This window comes from Hibiscus syriacus, unplaced genomic scaffold (assembly GCF_006381635.1).
Source record: "Hibiscus syriacus cultivar Baekdansim isolate YM2019G1 unplaced genomic scaffold, ASM638163v2 tig00110391_pilon, whole genome shotgun sequence".
In the NCBI taxonomy this organism is placed as follows: domain Eukaryota; kingdom Viridiplantae; phylum Streptophyta; class Magnoliopsida; order Malvales; family Malvaceae; genus Hibiscus; species Hibiscus syriacus.
In genome coordinates this window covers 1,646,844-1,672,974 of record NW_024062719.1, presented here as the reverse complement: position 1 = coordinate 1,672,974, position 26,131 = coordinate 1,646,844, and the positions used below count along the sequence as shown (strand labels likewise).

Here is a 26,131-nt window from a genome sequence, read left to right as displayed (position 1 = left end):
AATTAAAATAATAGTTAATTACATCATATGTCCTCAAACTATAATATTAATTTTAAATTGGTTGTTAAACTTTTAAATATTCTAATTTTATCCTCAAACTATGATACTCATTTTGAATTAGCCCTTAAACTTTAAAATATTTCAATTTCATTCTCAAACTATGACCCTCATTTTAAATTGATCTCTAAACTTTTAAATACTCTAATTTTATCCCTAAATTCATCCAAATATGTAAATAATTTTAACCATAGTTTGACCTAAACTTCACTTCTTAAAAACATATAATAATATAGTTTGGCCTAACAATTTTATTAACATGAAATGTGATTAGTATATACATATAATTTGGGATGAAATTGAAATGTTGAAAAAGTTTAGGGACCAATTTGGAATGAAGGATATAGTTTGGAAGTGAAACTAAAATATTCAAAAGTTTGAGGGGGAATTTAAAATAATAGTCATAGTTTACGGCTAAAATTATAACATTTAGAAATTTAGAGGCCAATTTAAAAAAGGATTATAGTTTGAGGACGTATGAGATAATTAACTTTAAAAAAAGTTGTTTTAGCTTTATCTAAATGATTGAAATTGATTATATAGTTACATGTATACACACGTAGGGATGAGCATGGGTTAGGTCGGGTTTTTGGTCCACCCGACCCGACCCGAGAATAAGGAGTCCTCCACCCGAGACCGGACCATACCAAAATAAGATTTCACCCGACCCGATATATAACTTAAAAACTCAGCCTGATCCGACTGACCCAAAATAATAATAAAATATTATTTTTATTCAATAAAAACAATGACTTAATTGAAAAAATAATATATAGAGGGGTATTATTGTAATTATTCCTAAATATATAAGGTAAAATTATATATATTTTTTAGGGTCGAGTATTTTTCACCCTAAATTCAAACTCGAACCCTACCCCGACTCGAACATCACATCAAAAAAATTCAACCCGATCCAATCGGGTCGGGTTGGAACCCGTCAGGTTCGTTCCCATGCACTTCCCTATACACACGTGTGTGCGTTTGTGTTAAGAGAGACGGATAATCATCTAAAAAGGAATTTGAAAGAATAAAAACTTGGACGGCCAATTTCTTCTTCAAATCGGGACAAGCACCATTTTGATTGTCGAATTGCTTTTTGTCCACCGGAATCTGGCAACTCGGTTTTCCCAAGCACAACTTCTCCACAACTTGCTTGGAATTTGGAGACGTACAATTCCCAATAGAGTGGCTCCCACAAGACCCGAATGGATCCCGAAGCTGGCAAACTCGACGGTGACGATCTTCTTCTCGTCCGGACACTTTAGGTCTGCCTTGGGCTTCAAGTCATCCGTCCTCTCCCGTTAGGTTACCATTTTTGTTCTCATATAACCTAGGTGACGGAGGATGGTTTTCGGTTACTGAACTGCAGATGGTGTCCCTATTGATCACTACGATCTCGATGTCCTTAGGGTTGGCTCCATCTTTCTCCAATATGACAATTAGGTTCTTTGTTGGCTTCAAGAACGTTTTCGGGATATGGTACCTGAAATCACGAAGCATTTAGTTGGGACTCGATGTGACGACCGGTGTATTTACCGTGGTTTACACGTATACCAATCAATCTAATGGCTACTGGGTTGGTTCCTTCAGGCGCATAAAAATATCCCAGCAAAAACAGCATGTTAGAGCATTTTTTTAACGTAAAAAATTCCCAGTACTTGTCAATTTATATTTTACCGTATTACCGTGGTTTACACGTACTCGGATTGAGTTGGTTCTTTAAGAATAGACAAGTCAGACATCCAATATCGGCCAATGCTTTTTCCATTGATACACACCATGCCTTTGCTCATACCAATCAATCTAATGGCTACTGGGTTGGTTCCTTCAGGCGCATAAAAATATCCCAGCAAAACAGCATTTTTCCCAGTCTCAAACTTTGCATCTTTCTGATACACAAAGTTCTTCTCAATTTTGCTACCCTGTCCAGAACCCATGTATTCATCATTCACAAAGAGAAGGAGACCATGGCCCTCGCTTGCAACCCGAATGATCAGTCGATTCCCTTTTTAAAGGGTAAGTCGTTTTCACTCAAATCGACACTGGTCGAGTACCAAACGTAGTCTGATATATCTTTGGTCAAGTAAAAGAGCTCAAATGGACGGTCTTCCTTATGTTCGAATTGGTTCTGAAGGGATTCCTTGTACGAATTGGCTCTGAAGGGATTCCTTGTACATCCTCCACTCAATGTTGTTAGCAACTTTTGATCTTAATATATTTCTCGTGTTGTGTTGTGTTGTGATATGTGTTAAACAATCAAATAATGTTTAACCCTGTGGTCACTTTCGTGTTAAACAAGCATGTAAGTGGAGATATCAAATGATGGAAAAAAGGGTTTCGGAGTTAACCAACTGTGTGTTTAAAACCATGGTCTTGCAGTCAGGAAGGACACCAATGGATTTAGGTGGCAGATAATATTCCCCTCCCCTGAAACTGACTGTAGCCGGTTTAGCAGTTGCATTGTTGGCTAAGAAAGCTGCACAGTTCGGTGTTCCTGGTTGCTGCCACATTTGAGCCTGCAATGCACAATACCTTAAGCTCTAAGTAACCATAATAGATTTCTCGGTGTATGTATAAACGCTTACCTCTATCTCGGGGCTTAGCTTTACAACAGTAGGAGACCCATAAAACAGATTTGAGCGTCCTTGATATGACCATATTTCGGTTCTCTTATTAAACCTACAGAACATTCATATAACAATGTGTTATTATCCGTATAAACGACTTCGACCCAATGATCATCAGATAAACAATGTTTCTTAGTAACGAGTTGATACGAAAGCAGCCCTCGTTCTGCCATAGTTTGTGCCACCATAGTACTGCAAAACAGGAAAACAACAACCGGTAAGAGACCTATGTCTAAAAAGGGTGCCATTTAGTGAATTGCCAAGTATGGTTCTACCATATAATGGTTAACCAAAGTTCCGTTCTTACAGAACCACTGAACAACTGAGAATGCCAAATCTTCTGCAGATCGTTGAGATGGTGGATCTCCGAATACTCGGTACTGTTCAGTCCAGTTCTCGGTCCACAGGTAAGGCTTGTTGGGTTTGTTTGGACCCGTGAAAGTATCTCCACAGTGTCTGCCATTGCAGGAATTGATCTGCAGAACAACGAAAGTGTAAATTCCTAATAAGCTATGGAAAAATTACATTTTCCTTGTAGTTGAACTTGATAAACATACAACTGGATCTGGGGCATCCTTCTGTTTGCACATGATCTACGGGACACCGATGTTCAAGTTGAGGGTCGTCTTCGCAGCCCATTGAACATAACTGTCTCCTTTTTCTCTAAATGCTAGTTAAATAGCGTTGTATTGTTCTCGATCTAGGAAACACAAAATGAATCAAAATTAGAATCAATGGTGTATATATATATATATATATATGTTCTAGGGGGAGAATTAGAGTATCATCAATTAAACCTGAGCTACAATGATAGGTCCTCCTTGAGAAGCAAACAACTTCTCCGCTTTCAGCTTGTCAACGTTAATGGTAACCAATTTCATGTGGTTCTGCACAACATAAAAGAGTTCATTTCAAATGAGGTATCGAAACTAACGAGTCGCCGTATGATTTTTACTTATGTTACATAATCTTGAATGGTTCATTATCTGAACGGAATATAATGTTTGGAACCTCTCTTAACCAATGAGGCAATCCTCTGAAAGTTCACCATGAAAAAAGCTACACTTGTTAAGAGTGTGTGAATAAATGGGGATTGAATAAGATTGTGAGAAAGTGTTGAATCTTTACCCATTGTTCTATTCAGCTTGCACAAATGGACCGAGCCTCACGATCGCTGACATTTTCTGCTTGGCGATCAGCTTAATGAACTTCACCAAGTCGTACTCTCCTTCGAAATTGAAATTCCCCTGCTCCGGCTCATGACCATTCCAGAACACGTACATCTCGATCGCGTTGAGGCCTCCACGTTTAGACTTTACAATGAGATCCTCCCAGTACTGCATCCTCAATAGTTCAGCTCAACCTATGAAAACTCAAAGATACATATGCGTATGTATGTACGTAAGCATAAATCATACCTCCGGGGGGCTGCGAGGATAATGAATGGCGCCCCAAAAAACAAGCGCTCTTCTGCCATTGAAGATCAAAGATTGTTCATCGTAAGTGACGCTCATGTTCACTCTCCCCGGAACATTCATCTCTTCACCTATGTTATCATCTTCATTGTCGCCACCATTGTTCTTGTCGTTGTCTTGTGCAAAACCGGAAGTAATCAACAAAATTGAAAAAAAGGTTACGAAAATGATACGGATTGATATCGACTTTGCCTTCGTCGTAGTTGCTCGATATGCTCCCAGTCTAAAAAATATTTTTCTCAGACCGGGAAATTAACAGCTAGCGGATACAAGCAATTTTAGAACGGTATAATGGGAGGAGCTCTACGGTTGGAAATCTCATTAGATAATGCACGTGAAGAACACTCATATAAGACGCAAAGGTTGCATGAAACTTGGGATTTCTATTAATCTGTTGCGATTATGAAGCCATTTCCTTCAGCATATTTAGCAGATCTTTGACTTTGTTTATGATTAAATTGATTAGAAATCTCCTACCATTTTTAAATCTTTATCTTATTATTCGAATTCAATTGTATTAAATTTAGATAATACGTTTATCTAAATTCAAGTATTGCAGGAATCTGTTGGAGAGAACGAGAATGCAACAAAATACACTCATTCGTTCATATGAAAAAACAGGCACTAATAACTAAAAATAAAATAAACTAGTATATTATTGAATTTCGACGACTTACGAATAGTGTATCTAGAGGTGGCAAACATGTCATTCAGATCGGGTCATTTCGGATCGAATAATTTTAGGTCTAGATTAAATTTGATTTAATTTTGTTCAGAACGGATCGGATTTGGTTCAGATCTAGTTCGGGTTTATGGTGAATCGGATCAGGTCGGGTATCGGGTCGGGTCAATTTTTGGGTTGAGTGATTATTGGATCGGTTGTTTTCTGGTTTAAATCAATATCGGATCTGTTGATTTTTAGATCGGGTCAATATTGGGTCGGGTTAATATCAGATCGGTTGAATTTTGGGTCGGGTTAATACCGGATGGTTATATTTCGGGGTTTAAATCATATCGGATCTGTTGATTTTTAGATCGGGTCAATATTGGGTCGGGTTAATATCAGATCGGTTGAATTTTGGGTCGGGTTAATACCGGATGGTTATATTTCGGGTCGGGTCAATATTGGATCAATTGATTTTTGGTTTAGGTCAACCTTTAGATCAAGTCAATTCAGGTTAAATTGGTTATGAGTCTAATCAAAATCAAATATATATAGAGTAATTGATATATACTTGTAAAAATATGTCTTCTTATTTTTTAATTTTATCATTTAGCTTTAATTTAAATTTTCAATCGTTCAATATTTTGAATTAAACCATCATTTAGAGAGGATAAATCGATAATTTGACACAAATATGATCCTATAATACGTGTTAGAATTTATTATCAAAATTTATATTGATCTCGTATGAAAAGTTTAAAATGAGAACTATTTGATAAATAAATATTTTTTATTAAAATTCTTAAATTATAAATGAAATATTTTTATTAAATTTTAAAAATAATACATAACTTTATTTTTTAAGTTTTAGTCTTAACATAAGTAAATTTTATATTATTTTTATTATAAATCTAATATTATTTCTTTTGTCTTAATTGTTTTCTATTATTTTTATTATAAATATAATATTTTTATAACAAGTAAGATAAGTGAACTTTATTTATTATTGTTTTCAATATTACAATTAGATTCTTAATTTTATATTCCTCTTAAACTTTCTATTATTTTATTATAAATATAATATTTTTAATAAATTATTAGTTTTATTTAAATTAATTTATTATTGAAAATAACTTTTATCGTTTAATAACTTTTATCAATTTCAATCTATTCAGGTTGCTTTCAGGTCAGGTTAAATTCGGTTCGGTTACTTTCAGATCGGGTTAAAATTTGGTTCGGGTTTCTTTAGGTTCGGGTTGCTTTTAGTTCGAGTTAATTTTGGTTTCAGTTCGGGTTAATTTCAGTTCCGATTAATTTCAGTTCTGGTTGATTTCGGTTTCACTAAATTTTGGATCGGATATGAGTAGGGTATCAGATCAATTTTGAATATCATGTTTGGGTTAATATCGAATATAGGGTCGGATAAAATCGATTCGAGTAATCGAGTTCGGGTTAAGTTTAGAAATCTTCACAAGCGTATCATCCAATTACAATGACCTGCAAATTTTCACAACATTGATGGTTTTCTGAAATACCCTTGTAAATGTGCTCCGCAATTCACAATTTATTTTTTCTTTTTGTCTTTCAACTGCAATTATTAATGAGTATATAAAGATAAATCATATGTAACATCTAGCAAGATACATGATAAATGAATATATCTAAAAAATAATATCATACATAAATGTGAGAATATATCTCCTTGAATAAATCTTTCTTTATTTTCACACTTTTGATTTTTTATCCATATTTAATTATTTTTTTATTTAATTTTTTCAAAGTTAAATTTGATAATGCAAACGTTCATATCTATATTTTATTTAATTTTTTTTTTAAATTTTTAACATTTTTTATATATGTTTATAAATATGTTAACTCTATGACATGGCTTTTCCTCCTCCTCCTCCTCCACCTCCACCACAGCTTGCATTTCGGCTCTTTCTTTCCCCAGTGTCTGCTACTGCAAATCCTTGACTTTTGGGTTGTTTCTTCTTCCATGGAAGAAGATGAAATGATGACAGACCGAGCATACAAAAATGGTTAGCTGCGGGTTATCTCACATGCCCTGTTACAATGCAAAAGTTCCACGATCCATCTCTTGTCCTGAACCATAATTTTCGTCATTTGATTCAACAAAAGCGTCAATTGGGTCACCAGTTACACCCTGATTACGTCACAACAATCGACCTTGTAGTCTCCCTCAAACACTCCCTTTCATCTCCTTCATCAACCTTCCTAGAGAAACTACAAGTACTGCAAAAGATTGAGGACCTAATCGATGAAATAGATTCCTTTTTGATCGAAATGGGTTTCTTGCCTTTGTTTCTGAAACTGGTTTTCGAAAAGATAGACCCTGGATTCTCCCAAGACTACATCAACTTCGTGGAGCAGGAGCTTTCTTGTGTTCTTAAGCTGCTTCCTTTGGGAGAATTGGAGTGTTTGAATATGCTTAAAGAAGGGTCAAAGCTGGAATCTTTCGTGGTCCTCGGTAACCAGGGAGCTCTGTGGAATGATTGAAAAAACTAGAGATTGTTGAACATGATCATCTGTGTTGTGAAGCAAAACAGTGAGATATACGATGCTGGAATCCAAGCCATTTCAGTGATGTGTTGCTTGGAATCAAACATGGAAAAACTTGTCTAACAGGGCATGATCGATGGGCTGGTTACATACATTTGGAACTCGGAGAGGAAGGAGAGAAGCTTGGTGTCGATGGCGATGGCGATAATAGAGCAAGTGCTAGAGAACGAGAGAGCAAAAGAGGCGCTGATAAAGAATCTGAACAGTGTAAAAGCGGTGGTGAAGATGTTGTTCAGGGTGTCGGAGTCGACGGAAAAGAAGAAGAAGCTGCTACGTCAGAGAGTTAATGAAGTCAATTGTTACGTCAACAAAAACTAACGGAAAATAACGATAAGGACATAAGTAGAAACAAAATAAAAGTTTGATGATTATATTATAAGTTTTAAAAATTTGATGATCAGAATGCAAGTATCCTAACAATTTAGGGACTATTTGTACACTTTACCCTTATATCAATTACTATCTTTTTACGCTAATAAATATAAAGTAAATTACATGATTGATCATTTATATTTATGTTTTGTCCACTTTTTCTAATTAATTTTAAAAAAATAGTACATGGTTATTTTCATTTTTATTTAATTAATATGTGATTCTCACGAGTTAACTGTCATTAAATATTTTGTTATAAATACACATTTGGTACATGTTATTTACATATTCTCTCACTTTATTCATACTTTTATCAAATTAAAATTAATCTAATCCTCAAATCAAATGATTCTACGCGTTATGTCACATGTCACCATTCGATTAAAGAACTAACTTTTCAAAATATTGATGGAAAATAAATATATTAAATTAAAATAAAGTTAGTCCTCCAACCGAATGATGATACGTGACATTAGTGACACATGACACTAGTGATGCATGACACCAATGACACGTGACATCATTCGATTGAAGGATTAATTTTATTTTAATGTATTAAAAGTAAGATTAAATTGAGAGAATATGTAAATAATAAGAACCAAATGTGTGATTTTACCAAAATATCAAGTTACCTAATCTGTTAAATTTTAACGATAATTAACCTATGGTAACCACATTTAATTAGATAAAAACAAAAGCGATTATATATTAATTAATAAAAACTAAAATTATTGTATACTATGTTTTTTTTGGAATGAGTGAGTAAAAATGAACAAAGCATAAACATATTTGATTAACCGTGTAATTAACCCTAAATATAAACCATCGTTATAATTATGAATATTTCTTTTTAATAGAATATTTTTCAAGCATAGTCCCTCGAGAACCTATAAATTGCAAGCAAAATGGTTTCTGACCAGAGAATACACAAAAAAGGACTCCTGGAATACCTGCAACGAGAGCATCAAAGCGTCCATATCTTTGTTTCTGGTCCGTCCATTTCAGGATCTTCACGATGCCATAAATTCATCATTCTATTGACCTTATATGCAAAATTTTAAAAAAGTTCATATTTTTATTCCCTTGTAAAAAATTTCATTTTCTTGTTACCCAATTCTCACTTTTCTTCTAATTACTCATTTAGTCTTTGCGCCCTTGTTTTCCCTTTGAGGAAAAAAGGAGCCGCCTTTTATGTGTTAGGGTTCCGAATTGCCGAATCTATGGTAACAGTGCTGCTCTTTATTCGATTCTTTGCCTTGATTTCTTGTTGAACCTTTGATTTTATCCAACTGTTGTGGCCATCCCAGGTTGTTCAAGCCGAGTAAGACTTTTTTTTTTCTCTTTTATTTTTTTATGATCTGTGTGATTCTTTGCCAGTTGATTTTTTAAATTAAATCTCGTAATGTTTGACAAAATGTTGTGTTCTAACTTGATTACTTGCTTTGATTAGTTTATTTTGTTTAATTAAAAAATCGCAAATTTATCTCTCCTTTGCTACATTCAAGTGTTTACCTTCGATTTCCCTAGGGTTTCTACCTGTAATGGACGACGGGGAGCTTGAATTTTCGAACCAGGAAGTGTTTTCTGGGAATAACATTGGTGATATTCCAAGCAGTTGTTCAATGGACAGTTTTTTTGATGAATTACTCAATGATTCTCATGCTTGTACTCATACACATACATGCAACCCACCTGGTCCTGATAATTCTCATTCACACACATGTTTCCATGTTCATACCAAAATTGTGCCTGCTTCAACAGAAGACAAGACTAGCGATGACACTGCTGGGTCCAAGGAGAAATCGAAGAAACGTCCACTGGGTAATCGTGAAGCTGTCAGGAAGTATAGGGAAAAGGTTAAGGCACGAGCTGCATTGTTGGAGGATGAGGTTCTGAGATTGAGGGCAGTGAACCAGCAGCTCTTGAAGAAGTTACAAGGGCAGGCTGCATTGGAGGCTGAGGTTGCTAGGCTTAAGTGTTTGCTTGTGGATATTCGAGGAAGGATTGAAGGGGAGATTGGATCTTTTCCGTATCAGAAATCAGCAACTACTGTTAACCCGATGAATATTCCTGGTTCTTATGTGATGAATCCTTGCAATGTACAATGCAATGATCTGATGTATTGCCCGCATCCTGGAGTTGAAGGTAGAACAGGAGAAGATGTAACGCTGAATGGACAAGGATTTAACGGGTGTGACTTTGACAATTACCAGTGTTTCGCTGACCACAACTCAGGAGCAAAGGTGCTTTCTACAGGTGTGGTTGGAAGTGTAGGGTCCAACGGCAATTATTCTGGCAATAAAAGGAGGAAAGGTAAAATTTGGAATTTCTTTATCTTAACTTCTTTATATAATTTTATGATGAGTACTGGAAAGTTAGTTTCTCTTGATTTATTTTATCTTCTGTAACTTTTATATTGGTTGTAGTTATTTGCTTATCTAGTTGTGGCTTGGAGCTTCAAATCCAAGATTTTAATCTTCTTGGAAGGTTTTTGCACAATTTGTGCTTCTTGTACCTTGTCACGGCTGCTATAAGGAATACTTTTCTTCTTGTGTTGAACTTATTTGATGTAACCATATACTATATAGTTCTTTTATTGTTCCAAGCATGTCAATTATATGGTAATTCTAGGCAAAAATGCCCTTATGGGGCTTTGAAAAAAAAGACTGATATGAGGGAGGGGAAAAAATATTAGGGTGAAAGCTACAGTGAACGCTGGAAGTTGGCCGGAACAACTGGCATCTTCCGAAAGACGGCTGGAGCACCCGGTGTCTTCAGACTCTTCACCTCCGGCTTTGCTTTAAACTTGAAATGTGCAGCAGAGAGGGAGGCAGAGGGGCTGCAGTAGAGAGGGAGAGAGGGAGAAGGACTGCAGCAGAGAGGGAGGCTAGCCATGGTGGGTTCAGCCGGACTTTGAAGATGCGTGTGTTCCGACCGTTTTCCCAAAGATGCCATCTGTTCCTGATGTATTCCGACGACACTGTTCAAAATGCCCTACTCAAGACAATACTATGGGTGGTGTTTTAACTGGGGAAATGTTTTTCCCATAGTTACATAAATCGCTCAATAGCCCACGATCTACGTACTATACGTTGCGATCCAAAACGCGGTACGAACGCGTTCCACCCCGTGAATCTCGTTTCAGTTCGTCCGTTCCAATTCGCGGTTCGCCCGTTCCAATTCGCGTTTCGCTCGCGTATCGAAACGGTGAAATTAGTGTACCAAAATCCCACAGCGAAAATAATGGAAGCATAAACCCAATGAAAACAAACCAAAGAAAGAAGAAACCCACCACAACAAACCAAAGAAAACAAAAACCCTCACAGCAGAAGCAAAGGAAATAAAAGCCCATCAAACCAAAAACAAAGAAACAAATATAGGGGTAAGGATTCAGTAGGAGAAGGGGTGGTAATGAAGATCGTGGAAGGGCCGATCTTGCCAGTCGGCGGTAGAGTCAACATATTTTTTTGATAGGTAATTTGGTAAAGGAAAAGAAAGGAAGATGGACTGGCATTTTAGAGAGGAAAAAAAAGGAAGATGAGGAAACATTGAAGTGTGAGAAGAAAAAAAGTAAAGTTAATATTTAAGAAACCCAAGTAAAGACCAACTCTTTTTACTGTTTAAGATATTGGTTTAATTATAAATTTAGTCCTTTAACTTTATAAATTTAGCCCTTCAACTTTGAAGTATTGAAGTTACTGAATGAAATCTATAGTATTGAAGTTACTCTAAGATATTTTTTTTGGATAATTAAAATTTTTATTACCCAAATGAGCAGTGATCTGCTACAAAACAAACATCAATGGGATATCAACAAAAATCATGAATAACCTATTCACAAAACAGATTATAGGTTATTCAATACTCCAATTCTTACAAAGAATGATATTAATACTATCGAGTCTATTGATGTTCCGGCCTCTTAGTTGCATTCCGACCATCTCCTTGATAGCTTTAAGAATTTCAACCGCCGTTCTAGAGTTTCCTTTGAACAATCTTCTGTTTTGTTCCTCCCATAGAGAATAGAGGAATGCACACCATGCAAGTTTCAAGATAGTGATAAGTAGTGATTTACCTTTCCAAGCAAGGGAACCCGATGCTAAAAAGTTGTTCCAGGACAAAGTAGTAGACCTTAATCCAGAGAGGTGCAGAATGGCCTTCCAGAGGGAATCCGCCAGTGGACATTGAAGGAACAGGTGGTCTCTTGTCTCCTGATCTTCATTGCACAATACACATAAGCCATCAGTTATAATGCCCATTTGATGAAGCCTATTCCGAGTGGGTAGTATGTCCAAGATAGCCATCCAAGCAATCATGCTGTGTTTTGGAATGTGTAGAGGAAACCAGATTATATTATGCCAATTAAATTTGTCTCCCTTTACTCGAATCTCATCCCAGATGGCACGAGTCGTCGTTGCTCTTGTAGAAAGAACAATTTGTGCTTCTCTTTTATGGTTTAGTAGTTTTCTGAAGCTCCAACTAGCATTAGTACCATCTTCTGCATGCCAGAAATCTTTATTTTTTAACACATAGGATTTCACCCAAGCAACCCACAGTAACCCCTCTCCTGCTAGGATGTTTCTAATGAGCTGGATCATGCACGCTTTGTTCCATGCTTTTAGGTCCTTTAGGCCAAGCCCTCCTTCAGATTTCGAATGGCATATCATTTTCTAGCTTACTCTAGCTCCAGTGGCAGCCGTGTCAGAGCCTTTCCAGAGAAAACGAGAACAAAGTTGCTGGATTCTGTTTATAATTGACTGTGGTAAAAGTAACTTCCTGCACCAGTAGTTAGCAACACTAAATATGACTGCTCTGATAAGTTCGAGTCTACCTGCATAAGACAAGTGTCTTCCAGTCCAGTGACGGAGCTTGGATTTGATTTTATCAATGAGAACTACACAGTCCTTTTCATAGAGTTTTCTCGTAACTAGAGGGACCCCTAAGTATCTTACAGGCAAGCATCCATGTGTGAAACCTGTGATCCTGCATATAGTCTCTATGCAATTAATAGGGATACCAGCAACATAAAATTCACATTTGGCCGCATTGAGATGTAGTCCAGACATTTCGTAGAATTTATCTAGGACACTGATGACTCTTATAATAGATTTCACATTTCCTTTACAAAAGATAAGGAGATCATCCGCAAACATTAAGTGAGTGAGACCAATCTTTTTGCATTTAGGATGAAAGCCAAACATACCTCGAGTGGCAGCTAAATTAAGAAGTCTGGAGAGTACATTCATTGAGAGGACAAATAAGAAAGGAGAAAGAGGGTCACCCTGCCTTATACCCCTAGCACCCTTGAAGTAGCCAATCAGAATGCCATTGAAAGAGATGGAGTATCGTGCTTGCGTGTAACAAGCTTCAATCCAAGAGATGAAAGTCATTGGAAGATCCAGAGCCTTTAAGATTGCAGAAATGAGGCCCCAATGGAGAGGATCGAAAGCCTTCCGTAGATCAATCTTCATACAACATCTTGGGGAAATAAATTTCCTTCCGTAGCCTTTAACTATATCCTGAGCAAGGAGAGTGTTGTCAACAATGCTTCGTCCTTTTACGAAAGCAGACTGATTCAAAGTTATCATTTCTGGGAGCAGATTGGTCAAACTGTTGACTAAAATCTTGGTAATTGCCTTGTAGACAACTGAGCAGCATGAAATTGGTCGGAAGTCTTGAATCTTACTTGGATTTGGTACTTTGGGTACCAATGGAATTGTTGTAGCATTGAAGGCTGGCAGCAGCAGAGTTTCTTGAAAGAAGTATCGAATCGCATTCACCACATCGTCTCCAATCACATTCCAGCATTTTTTGAAAAAGTAAGGGGTGTAATCATCTGGGCCGACCAAGAGCTTTATCATTACCTTGATTGAAAATTGCTGCTTTAATCTCCTCTGTAGAAACTACCTTGACTAGATCAGATGAAGCTCCAATAGGTAATGTATAATGCAACAGATCTTTAAGAAGAGTAGGGTCGCAATTGGTTACAGCGGGATCCGCAGTGCCAATAAGGCTCTTGAAGTAGTTTATCACTTCAGAGGCCATATTATCAAAGGATTCAAGCCTTCTTCCTCGATCATCGACAAGCACTCTGATTGTATCCCGTTTGTTTTTGGCAGCAACGATAGAGTGGAAAAATTTAGTGCATCTGTCTCCCTCCTTTAACCATTGGGCTTTTTCCTTTTGTTTTAAGAACATAAGCTCAGCTTCTTCGAGAGATTTTAGTTCATTTTGTAGAGAAAGCTCCTTCTCGAGTGCGTCGTCTCCTTTTAAAGTTGATAATTGCTGCATTTCCAGCTCTGTTTTCTTTTGCTGGACTCGGATTGAGATATCACTGTAGCAGTCTTTATTAAGTCTCTTAAGGCAGCCTTTGAGGCGTTTTAGTTTGGAAAAAAGGGCTTGCATAGGATACCTTGAATAGTAGGTTGCCAAGAATGTTGTACCTCATGCATGAAACTAGGATGAAGAGTCCAGAAATTGAAGAATTTGAACGGTTTGGGTCTGTTTGCTTCTACCTCTTTGTTGAGCGAAACTAAAGCCATACAATGGTCTGAAGGACCTAGAGCAAGGAATTCAACAAATGAATTGTGAAATTCTTTCGCCCACAAGAAATTGATGAGTACCCTATCAAGCTTCCTTGCAAGGAATGATTCTTGCTGTTTATTACTCCATGTAAACAATGGACCAAAGAAAGGATGGTCTTGTAGAGCAAGTTCTTGCGTGACTTCTTGGAAATCTTTCATTTCGGGAGATGAAACAGGGCCAAGTAACTCATGAGCAGAGGTCTCATTCGACTTCAAAATGATGTTGAAGTCCCCTCCTATTATCCAAGGGAGATGGTCATACATGACTGATGGAACATTATTCGGATATTTAGGTGGTGTTTTATAGTTGTATGGGTTGTTCAAAATAAAAATGATGGTTTTTTTCTATATGCTTTAATTAGATTTTCTCTCTATATTACCGAGCAGTGTTTACAGTTTAAAGAAAAGCAGCAAATTTGTCGTTAAATGTAGGAAATGCCCAAAACTTGTGGCGCATGAGCCCTACTTAGAAGGTATTGGAACTTGTTATGGCAAAATTACAAATATTATGAACTGTATTGACCGTATCCAAACTAATTATTTCTGCATAAGTTGTGTAGCACTGTGCTTTTGAGTATGTTTTGGCGATGATACTGATGTCTGTTTCCTTGGTAGGAGTTCGCCCAGCTACATTGGGTTGAAAAACTGTTGAGATGAGCATTATCCACAGTCCATGGTGTATTACATTTGTCTTCCAACGAGCAGTTTTCTTGGGATGCACCACTTCTTCCCTCAGGTCGCATTTGTTTTTATCATTTTTTCCTTTTTGACCCTACTAATGGGTCATTAGAGATTCGCTGTGGTCTTCTTAGTTTATGTCCCTGGAGTATAAATATTTGTCTTCCAAACAGCTGTCTTTGGTATGTATCACCTCCTTCCCTAGTGTTGCATTGGTTTTTTATTATGTTTTTCATTTCCCGCTCATTTTTTTTGGTTTTTTAAACCTACCTATTGGTTTTTAGAGATTGGCTGATGGTCTTCATAGTTTATGGTTTCTAGCAGGGACAAACTTGTAAAGCTCGAACTCTGGGTTTATATCTTGTAAAACCATTTATGAGCAGTTACTGACAGTCTTGTTTCTTACCAAGCTAAACTCAACTGAATAAAAGGCCTTATCTGATCTTCTTACCTTGCATGAGGTTCATCAGTAACTACTAACTACTAGCAATGACGCTATGTTTTGCTGTTTTTCTTAAATTTTTCAGTGCTTTCTGTCATGTGAAGTAGTGTGTTTTGTTTTTAGCTATTGCCTGGGGTTGAGTTATGGCTCTATCTGTTTAGTGACCTACGTCGGGCTCGTTCCCAAGCAGTCACCATATACTAGCTTTACAACACACAGAGTTAAGCAGTAAACTGGTTTTGAAAGGACCCTTCTTAGCCTTTGATTTGACCAGTGTCGTTTTAGAACTGTAGTTGTGCTTTTTTATCTTTATTTTTGGATAAAAACTTATGGGAACTTCATTAAGGATAGCATTACAGCGTGCCCATCAGCCGTTACAGGTAAATAAAACCACAGAGAACAATGTGAAAACCCTTGGATAACCACTGAAAACCAGGGCTGACCCCCAGGCGTGGAGTGCGACCGCCTAGGGCCCAGGTTTGGAGGGGACCTATTCTTCCCAATCTGGTAGTCTGCTATTATTTAAAAAAATTATTCTTACCTACTGCAAAGTTGAATGAAAAGTTGAATGATGAGATGCCACAACCCATAAGCCCAAAACAAGAAATATAAACTTCATCAATTAATGTTTGCTAGTTGTCATGCATATTTAAAAAATAAAAAAATTAAAACATTACTTTATAACCTTTGAATCACAATTATATCAGATTCTCAAAAACTTTTTGACTCTTCATCTTTTTGTGACCTTCGGTTGTTCAGTCCACCATAATTGATTCTCCAAAACTCAAGTTTCAAGTTTACAACAGTCTAATTATTAATCATAATATTAAACACCATTAAATTTTTATTCTTCTTTTCCCAAATACCTAGTTTTTCCAATTAATATGGTGGCAACAGGAATAAAATCTCCTAATATAAATAGAGAAAGAATGGATTCATTAACCACAAATAATCAAATCATCATCTATCAAATATTAGAGTCATATATTCAATCAACTGATTCCTTATTTACTATTTTAATTTTTTCGACTCGCGGTCTTGCAGAGGGCAATTGACGATTGCGAACTGGCCTAATTGAGAAATTAGAAGGTATGCTTATTTCTCCCTCCTCTTTCCTATTTTTAATTATTAAAATATAACTTATAATTTATAATTATAATAATATTCATGGTTTAAAAAATTCTACAAATCTACAATGATTTCTAATAATTCTGTAAATTTCTTTTTTGTATAGTAATTCTGTTTTTTTGTATATGTTTTGTATATGGTACAAATTGTAATTCTCAAATTCTGTATAAACTTACAATTAAAAATTTTAAATTTTAAAGTAATTATCACATGCCTATTTTGTACAGTAGATTTTTTTGAGAAAAAAATGTATACAATAGTTATTTAGACTCTTATTTGATCTTTTTATTTTGGTGTTCATGTTATAACTATTAATATTTATGTCAACAGTGTCAATTATCAAATTGGGAATTTGGGATTTTATCTTACTTCAATGGGTTACAATTCTAATTGAAGAATCCAGGTGCAGTTGTTCTTTTCTTATACTTATTTATTAGAATTGGTTTGTGTTTGACTCTTTGATGAGATGTTGCCTAAAAAACATTTGTCTGAAAGTGAAAAAAAAAGAAAAAAAGGAAGTGAGAGGAGGAGTTAAAGAAGTCACAAAAAGGTGCTCTTGATAAGTTTGTGTTTAAAAAGGATGATTCTCATGAAACTTTGAATCAATCAACTGAAAATTTGCATCCTGGAAATTCTGAAAATGTGATTGAGGAAGTGAATGATCCAATTGACTTTAATGATGTGCCAATTGATGAAAATGTTAAAAATTTAGGCATTGGTGAAGAAATGGATCCTATAAATTGGGAGAATATTGACAATAATGCGAGGGATATATTAGTTGAAAAAGGGCCCATAAGAAAAATGGATCTTGAATTTTCTGTTGATAAATATTATAGACATTTCTCATATGCATGTTATTTTAGAAAGTTGAGCAATAGAGAGACTAGTGATAGAAAATTGTTAGTTTATTCCAAAAATGTTGACAAAATATATTGTTTTTGTTGCAAGTTGTTCAAATCGATTAGTAATGTAAGTTTGTTAGCAAATGATGGCTTAAGTGATTGGAAACATAGCCAAAGGCTTAAACAACATGAAAATAGTGTTGAACATAAGACTAATATGAATACTTGGAATGAATTGAGATTAAGATTGAATAAAAATCAAACAATCGATAAAAATTTGCAAGAAGAGATTATGAAAGAGAAAGAGCGTTGAAGAAAAGTGTTACAAAGAATATTCTCAGTTGTGAAATGTCTTGCTAAACATAGTCTTGCATTTCGAGGATCCAATGAAAAACAATATCAATATAACAATGATAATTTTCTGGGATTGATTGAAATGATTGCAGAGTTTGATTTGATTATGCAAGATCATGTTAGACGCATTCAGGATCGTGAAATTCATTATCATTATCTTGGATAAAAAATTCAAAATGAGTTTATTTCCCTTTTGTATCAAAGTGTGAGAAATTCTATCATTAAGATCATTAAAGAGGCTAAATACTTTTCCATTATTCTTGATTGTACGCCTGATGTGAGCCATCAAGAACAAATGACCCTCATAGTTCGATGTGTTAATATATTAAATAACAAAGATAAAATTGAGGAGTTCTTTTTGGAGTTTCTAAAAGTGGATGATACATCTGGATTAGGACTCTTTAATGAACTACAAAATGTTTTGAAGTCTCTTGATCTTAATGTTGATGATGTGAGGGGACAAGGTTATGATAACGGTTATAATATGAAAGGAAAGCACCAAGGTGTTCAAAAAAGATTTCTTGAAATTAATCCAAAAGCATTATACATGTCTTGTGCTTGTCATAGTCTAAATCTCACTCTTGGTGATATGGCACATTCTTGTGTTAAAGCTATTTTTTTGGAGTTGTTCAACGCATATATGCATTGTTTTCGAGTTCTACAAAGAGATGGAAATTGTACTTGATAATGTTCCTAGATTAACTGTGAAATATTTATTAAATACTCGATGGGAGAGTCGAATTAAAAGTGTCAAAGCTATTAGATTTCAATGTCCCCAAATTAGATTGGCTTTGTGTGAATTATATGAATCTTGTGAAAATGATGCAAAGTCAAAAAGTGAAGCTGAAAGTTTGGTGAATGCACTCTCAAGTTTTGAGTTTTTGATTCGTGTTGTGATTTGGTATGACATTTTGTTTGCTGTTAATATGGTAAGCAAGAAATTACAATATAAATCTATGTGCATTGATACTATCATAAGACAATTAGAACGTGTGATGTCCTATTTTGAAAAATATAAAGATGAAGGCTTTACAACTAGTATGAATGTAGCTAAAAGTCTTGTACATGAAATGGATGTGGAGCCTATCTTTCCCACAAAACGTGGTGTAATTAGGAAGAAATTTTTTGGAGAGAATAATGAGGATAACGAAGTTGAATCGCTTGAAGAGTCATTTAGAGTCAATTATTTTTTGGTTGTGGTAGATATGACAATTACTTCTTTGAAGAATAGATTTGAGCAATTGAAGATATTTGAAAGTATTTTTGTATTTTTATATGATTCAAATAAGTTAAAGTCATTAGATGATAATGAGTTAAAAGAATGTTGTGCTCATTTTCATTCTACCTTTTTTCATGGCAATTCATCGGATGTTGACTTAGATGATCTTTTCTATGAATTGAAAGTCTTACAAATGACTTTGCCGACAGAATTGTTATCCACCACTGAAATTCTTAAGTTTGTCAAATCTGCAAATTGTTATCCGAATGCTTCAATTGCTTATAGGATTTTATTAATTGTGCCTATGACTGTAGCTTCAGCCGAAAGAAGTTTCTCAAAGCTTAAATTAATAAAAACGTACTTGAGGTCATCAATGTCACAAGAAAGGTTGAATGGATTAGCAACATTAGCTATTGAGAAGGAGATGATAGGAAACATTGATGTTGATGTTATTATCAATGACTTTGCATCTCAAAATGCTAGAAGAAACCGTTTCTTATGAGAATTTGTGTATGTTGTTTTGTAGGTGAGAGACATCAATTTTCGATTGAGAGAAACGATTCTAAGAGATGATTGAAGACATAATAGGAGTAAATTGAGTGAAAAATTGTGATGTCTCTTTATATATTTGATAAAATAATGTTGGTTAATGTAATAGAATCTACTCGTATAATTTTTAATGAAAAAATTTGTTTGGCGTATACCAAAATTTATTCTTGAATTTTAAGTTATTTTTTAAGGGCCCTTATCTCTTATTATTCTTGAATTTTAAGTTATTTTTTAAGGGCCCTTATCTCTTATTTTGCCTAGGACCCTTAAAATGTTAGGACTGACCCTGCTGAAAACAAGAACAAAGTCGTGACCTTTCCCTTATGAGCACCAATCATAGGACACAGAGTCACCAACCATGAGAAGTCCCAAGTTGTACCCACAAGACGTTGAAGACCTTGCTCAAATCAGGCGACCAATCTCCCTTCTAGTTTGAGATTCTGCAATAAACATTCCAAGAAAGTCAGTGGTGGCTGGCTGGTGGCCCTCATGGACCTTATCATGTTTTTTCAGCCAGTTCCTTTGACATGGGGCGGTGGAAATATAGTATCTCTTGTCTCTTGAATGAATGAACCCTAAACAAATGTGGAAAGACTTATACCCTGCAAGGATTTTTCAGACCCCATCCTTCTTTTCGTGTAAAAAGAAAACGTGTTTTAATCATTTTCAACTAAATTGATTAACTCTTTTGTTTTTAAGCCATTTTCTAAAATATTATAAGTATTATTCTGTTTGGATGACTGAAGTCTACGACGAACTTCTTGTTGCTCATCAGTTTGGAACCTCTAAGCTTACCACATAAGAGCCACTTTGTAACTAGAAACAGGAAGATGTTAACGAAAAACATAGTCTCGATTTTAACTCACAATGTGAACCAAGAGAGTAGTAGCTATGGCAATGGATCTTGAGAATTTACATGCATAAATCCACGCTGGTAAGCAAAGTCGTCATATCGATGAATAAACAAAGATTCAAATTTAATGTTGGTGGGAAGCCACTTTAACATATTGTCGTCCAAGGATAAGCTCTTCCCTTTTAGTTAAAAAAGCTTGTAACGAACGGGTGAGCAGTGAGCTTAGTTAATGCCAAAAGATAAAAAATCCAACAAATTCAACATCTTTCTTCATTTTTCCAAAGATTGAACAAAAAAAGTCAAAAGATAAGACATATGGATATGGAAAAGCATGTCTTTATTGCGTGTAGTACGCATTATTATGATATCTTTTGTTTGATTTTCAAAGGTCAAAAAGGAGGATAAACATGACCCTCTCATGACTGGAAAAAGAAAAATAAAGAAATGAATAAAAGAAAGGCGAAGGTCAATGCTTTGTTGGTGGCCAAGTTATAATGGTGGAAACTATGCACTTCTTGCTTGCTTTAACCAAACCTTACCAACCACATAAATAATAATAGAAGTTCAAGCCCCTAAAAAAAGACGGTTAAATCTTTGGTTCGATGTTTCTACGGTAATCAATGAGGGAGATCGTAAAAATGTAGGATAAATCATCATCATTTGTTGATATCTTATTTATTCTAGTTAAATTGTCTATGTAGATTTTTTTTTTCTTAAAAAACTATTTTTGCTGTCCCTTTTTTCCCATATGTATGGGGTAAGGGGGAGGTAAGATAGTAGGCTGCCCCCAACACCAGGTTGAGAGCAGCTTCCGTAGGAGACCTCCAAATTATGAAATGCCCTCCGTGGGACTTGATCCCACGACCTCAAGGTTTAGAACCTTGTGCTCTACCAACTGAGCTGGATGGTCATTTCTTTCTTAAAAAACTATATGTTAGTTAAATATTTAAGATTTTTTTTAATATCAATCAAATATTTAACGTAATTTTTCTAATAAAATTATGTGAACACTTCAACAACTTGAATTGATATTAATAGAATCAAATTAAAATGTAAAGATTAAACCATAATATTTTCATTGTCATAACATTTTTTGAAAAATTAATTTAAAAATAATTATGACTTTATTTTATTTTTTTAGGTTTTTATCTAATATGAATTTTAGAGTCGCCATCGACCTTTGGGTTAAGTAAGTTGAATACCTAAAAATATCTTTTAAAACAATTTTATAAAAAAATATTTTTAAGACAATTTTCTGCGTTTATCAAAAATCCGTTTTAAAGGGTTTGAGAGTCGATTACGTGTGGGGAAGGGTAAGAACCTCCACAAAGCCCAAAAATTGGTACCCAATCGCTTATACGTCGTCGCTACAGTAGAATTTGCAAGTTCGAGTCAAAAATTAAAGTACAATCCTTAAAATTAATCAAGTTCAGTTTTCGTTTGAATATCGTCGAATGTCACCTCTACAACCAAGTTGTGCTTTTCACACCCATTCTACTGTGAGTGTTCTTTGATAATATATCATAGTAAAAATGCATTTATAACATAAACAAAGAATTAGATAAATGAAAACTAAAATAATAAACATAACATAATAAAATAAAAAATATTTACATATTTTAAAAACATAAAAGGTATAATATATAAATATATCATTAAAGTAGATAAATATAACTTCAACATATAATTATAAAAAGTGTGCTTCCTTTTATATATATACACATATACATAACTTATAATTAATAAAATATAAGCTAAAAAGTTTTATATTAGAGATACATACACATTTAAAGCATAAGAGATGAATATAGGACTTAGTCAAAATAAATAAAAAATATAAAGAATCATTAGGTTAATCATTCATGTTATTTCTTAGAGATAAAAATTTAACCAAAATGAATTCATAGCAAAATTTTAGGGACTAAAAGAATCAATTAATCAATCTCTAATTTATAATAAACAGGGGACTGAAATAAAATGCATCTTGAATTATTGAACGTGATCAGGTTTTAAACCAAGCTTCGAATACATACTAAAGGTGACTAAAATGTAAGCATGCATAAATTGAAGGTTCAGACACAATAATATGTCATCTTATGATTAAAATAATGATTTACAAAAATAGTAGGATTTAAACTGTCATCATCCCAAGCGCTAAAACGTGCATTCTCTCCCTCTAAAACGGCGTCGTTTAATGCATGGTATATAAACCTAAAATCAATGTTTAAAATCAACTAAGCCTTTTATTTTCTATTTTTCTAGTTTCTTAAGAGAGAGAGAGAATTCACACTCTCTCTAGTTCCCCTCATTGAAGGCATGGCCATCCTTCACTGGTACCCTCCACCACCATTCATGGTGGTCGGAGGGGAAGCAAAACACCCTAAAATATTCATTTATGTTTCCTTAACCCGAATATGAGGCCATCTTTTTCTAAAACTCACCCTAGAAACATTGATCTAAGTTTATACCTTTCAAAATCTCTGAAATCCAGCATCCCTTCGGCTTGCCGACAAACTTTGAATCAAGGGGAGAACTTTTCCTTTCCTTTCCTCTCTTGTTTTCGTTTTTTTTGAAATGGTTGTTCTTCGATTTCTCTTGTTGTTGTGTGTTTTTTTTCCTTTTTTAAGTTTCCTTTTTGCATGTTATATCTCTAAATATCTTAAGTGTTTGGCGATGAGTCGGTGAGGCTCTTTCATAGGGGCATGTTTTCCCCTAAACTGAGCAGTTAACATCTCGAATTTCTTGGGATTTAACTTACTTTTTAATGGTTTTGGTGTAGATTTAATTTCACCCATGTTGGTTGATTTTTTTCACTGTTGGCCTTTGATTCGATCGGATTTGTTAATGGCGACAACTTGGGAGTCATCGGCGCAGTCTAGCTTCTCTAACAGCAACTACGAGGCTTGGTGTGAGTCGCGACAGCGTAAGGAGGGCTCATCATAGGCGGCGTCATTGAAGCTAGTCTAGGGTTTCAAGAACAAACCCTAATCCCCTTTACATCTAAACTGTTGAATCAAGCATAGATCCCATGCTTGATAGTAGGTGGCGGTTAGAGGAGAAAAGATGAAAACCTTAATTACTGTTGGGTAGTCATACGGGTCTTCTCCTTAGGCTTTTTTTTGGGCATGTTGTAATTACTTATATAATGATAATAATAAACAACTACTAATTAATAACATTTATAAATAATCTAATAAATGTAATAATTATAAATAAAAGCAAAAACACCTGAACAAAATATAGTGTCTATAGCTGCACCTCTTTGTCTATTGTTGTATAGCGAGAATAGGGCAAAGATTAAAGACACTATTTTGTCTGGCCTCAATGTGAACTCTGAATCTGGATTCCCTCCTTCTGAAGTAAAGAATCTGAAAACAACTTTGTTCCTTCTTGTTAAGGATGTTGGGTCGTATTTTGATGATCTATTACTTCATTTGAAGACTCTAGGTTTGTTGACGATATTGTTCCTTCATGATGAAGACGTCTAATCGCATTTGAATGATTGTGTTTTTTAAGACAACATGATTCCTTCGGGTTGATGAAGTCTAATTGTTTTTGGATAATTTGTCTCTGAAGATGACATTGCCCCTTTGTGCTAAGGAGATCCAGTCGCTTTTGTGTGATTTGCTCGACGTCAAATCTGGTGATGATATTGCTCCTTCGTGATGACGAGGTCTATTCATGATTGAAAGGTGATTGATCCACTACATTTAGCAATGAGATGAATTTTTCCAAATCGTGTTAAAAATAAGTAATATGATACGATTTCTGTTGGGATTGAAGAGGCTCAAATTGAACAACCGAAAATAAGCCAAGAGGGGGTGATTTGATAAAAATTTAGGGAGTAAGGAGATTTATAGGATGGGAAAAATAATGCACAAAGATTTATAGTGGTTCAACTCCCTTAATGAAGTCTACATCCACTACCTAAGCTCTTCACTTAGGATTTTCCAATAAATCCACTAATTTGTTCTTTCTTTTTTAATGATAAAGAGATAACCTTTAAAAACTCCCTAGCTTTTCAAAGGCTTAGATAGAACCAAAACTCCTTTACAAAAGGAAAACAAAGTAAACAAAGAAACCTCTAAATGGTAGGTGTTTACAAAATTAAAGCTCACATAAACACAACTATTAACAAGAAAAAGAAAATAAAGAGTGAAAAACGTTTCTCTTGTGTTTGAATGATTGGATAGGTGTTGGTAACCTTCTTCAAGTGTCTTAAACTTGTATTTATATGTTGAAATGTGTTTGTGGCTATTTCTAGCCGTTGAGGATGAAATTTTGTGCAAAATAAAATTGCCCAGTACAGGGAGTACCGGTACTCCTTTAATGAGTATTGGTACTTCCTTTGCTATTTTTAAATAAAACTAGCTGTTAAAGACCGTTGGGCTAGAAGGTATCGATACTATGATCATGGTATCGATACTACTATGTAAAGTAGTATTAGTACCCCTTTGGGTATCGATACCTATTTTGCATTCTGGAATTTTGAGCAAGCTGTTAGTATCGATACTACCTTGAGAGTATCGATACTTCTCTTACCTTTGGTACCAATACCAATGAACAGTGTCAGTATTCTTTATATAGTATCGATACTATAAGAACAGTATCGGTACTGCGTACCCATAAAATCATTTTGTGCTCAATTTCACTTTTAATGGACTTTGAATTATTTTTTAAAACTTTTAATAAATTCAATTCAAGTCAAAAAAACATTTTGCCTTAATTTGTTATATCAAAATATAATAAAAAGCGGTTCAACAATTTCATAAGCATCACATGCAGCATGTCCTAAAGATGGTCTAATGGATTTTGATATGATGAATGCTTGATGTAGTTTTGCATGATTTAATCTAGAAACTAAGACTTCACCTTTGGTGAATAGTCCTCAGTCATAGCAGATGAAATTCTCTCGACTACTTGTGCTCTAGTGGTTTTGGTCCCTATACTATTGGCTTTTAGTCACAGTGACCACTCTGCCTACTGCTACCTTTGATAGTATTCTCTTCTTTAGTTAACAAATTAGGCCTCCTTGCAAAGGTTGACTCTTTTTGAAACGATTTGATTGATTGAAATCATATCTGATATATCTTAAGGTCATGACTATTTTCATTTTGATGGATTTCTTGAATGGATTTGACGGATTGAAACTAATTTTGTTCACGTCCTAATCAATCACAATTGAGGAGTTTATTCACTTGTACTTTATTGTGAACACTTGTTTTAAAACCCATATACCCCCTAAACTTTTCTCAAAGCAAGGCATAATAATCTTTTTATACAGAAAATTGTTATTAATTTGTATTTTATATGCATGATGCTTATGAGAAGAAACAATAAAATATAATTACCTTTTTTATTAACAAAAGATAAAGAAGGTGCAATCCTTTTGAGTTGATGTTTTTCCAAGGAAAAGACAAATATTATAAAAAACAAAAACCAAGCACTCCTGATATCAAGCGTAGGAATCCTTTCATCGTCTCACCAGCTGTCTTTTCTGAAGATTAACATGTGTCTAGATGATTCAAATCGTACTAAAGGTATCCAAGTATGAGAACCTCTTCCTTAATTGTCAAGCTCCCGAGGAAATTTTCTATTTATTAGCCTAATTATGAATATTCGAGCCGTTATTTTTAGATTTTCAATTTGAATCATCATTTGGTTTCAAGACGCATGATTTAGGTTTTCATATTGAACCCTATCTTTC

At 34.8% G+C, this 26,131-nt stretch overlaps 1 protein-coding gene and 2 pseudogenes across 2 annotated transcripts; 2 read left to right on the top strand and 1 right to left on the bottom strand.

Annotated features, from left to right (window-relative positions):
• Nucleotides 1-960: 960 nt before the first annotated feature.
• Nucleotides 961-4,508, bottom strand: LOC120123197 (annotated as a pseudogene).
• A 2,199-nt stretch (nt 4,509-6,707) lies between these two features.
• On the top strand, nt 6,708-7,721 carry LOC120123196 (annotated as a pseudogene).
• A 945-nt stretch (nt 7,722-8,666) lies between these two features.
• LOC120123221 (basic leucine zipper 23-like) lies at nt 8,667-15,452 on the top strand. 2 transcript variants are annotated; one of them, XM_039142150.1, is made up of 3 exons: nt 8,667-8,765; nt 9,303-10,088; nt 14,975-15,452. In XM_039142150.1, exons 1-3 carry the CDS (start codon nt 8,681-8,683, stop codon nt 14,998-15,000), a joined length of 897 nt encoding a protein of 298 aa, XP_038998081.1. In that variant the 5' UTR covers nt 8,667-8,680; the 3' UTR covers nt 15,001-15,452. The 2 variants fall into 2 exon arrangements, with proteins under 2 accessions (XP_038998081.1, XP_038998082.1); XM_039142151.1 differs by lacking the exon at nt 8,667-8,765 and adding an exon at nt 8,803-9,096.
• Nucleotides 15,453-26,131: the final 10,679 nt, after the last annotated feature.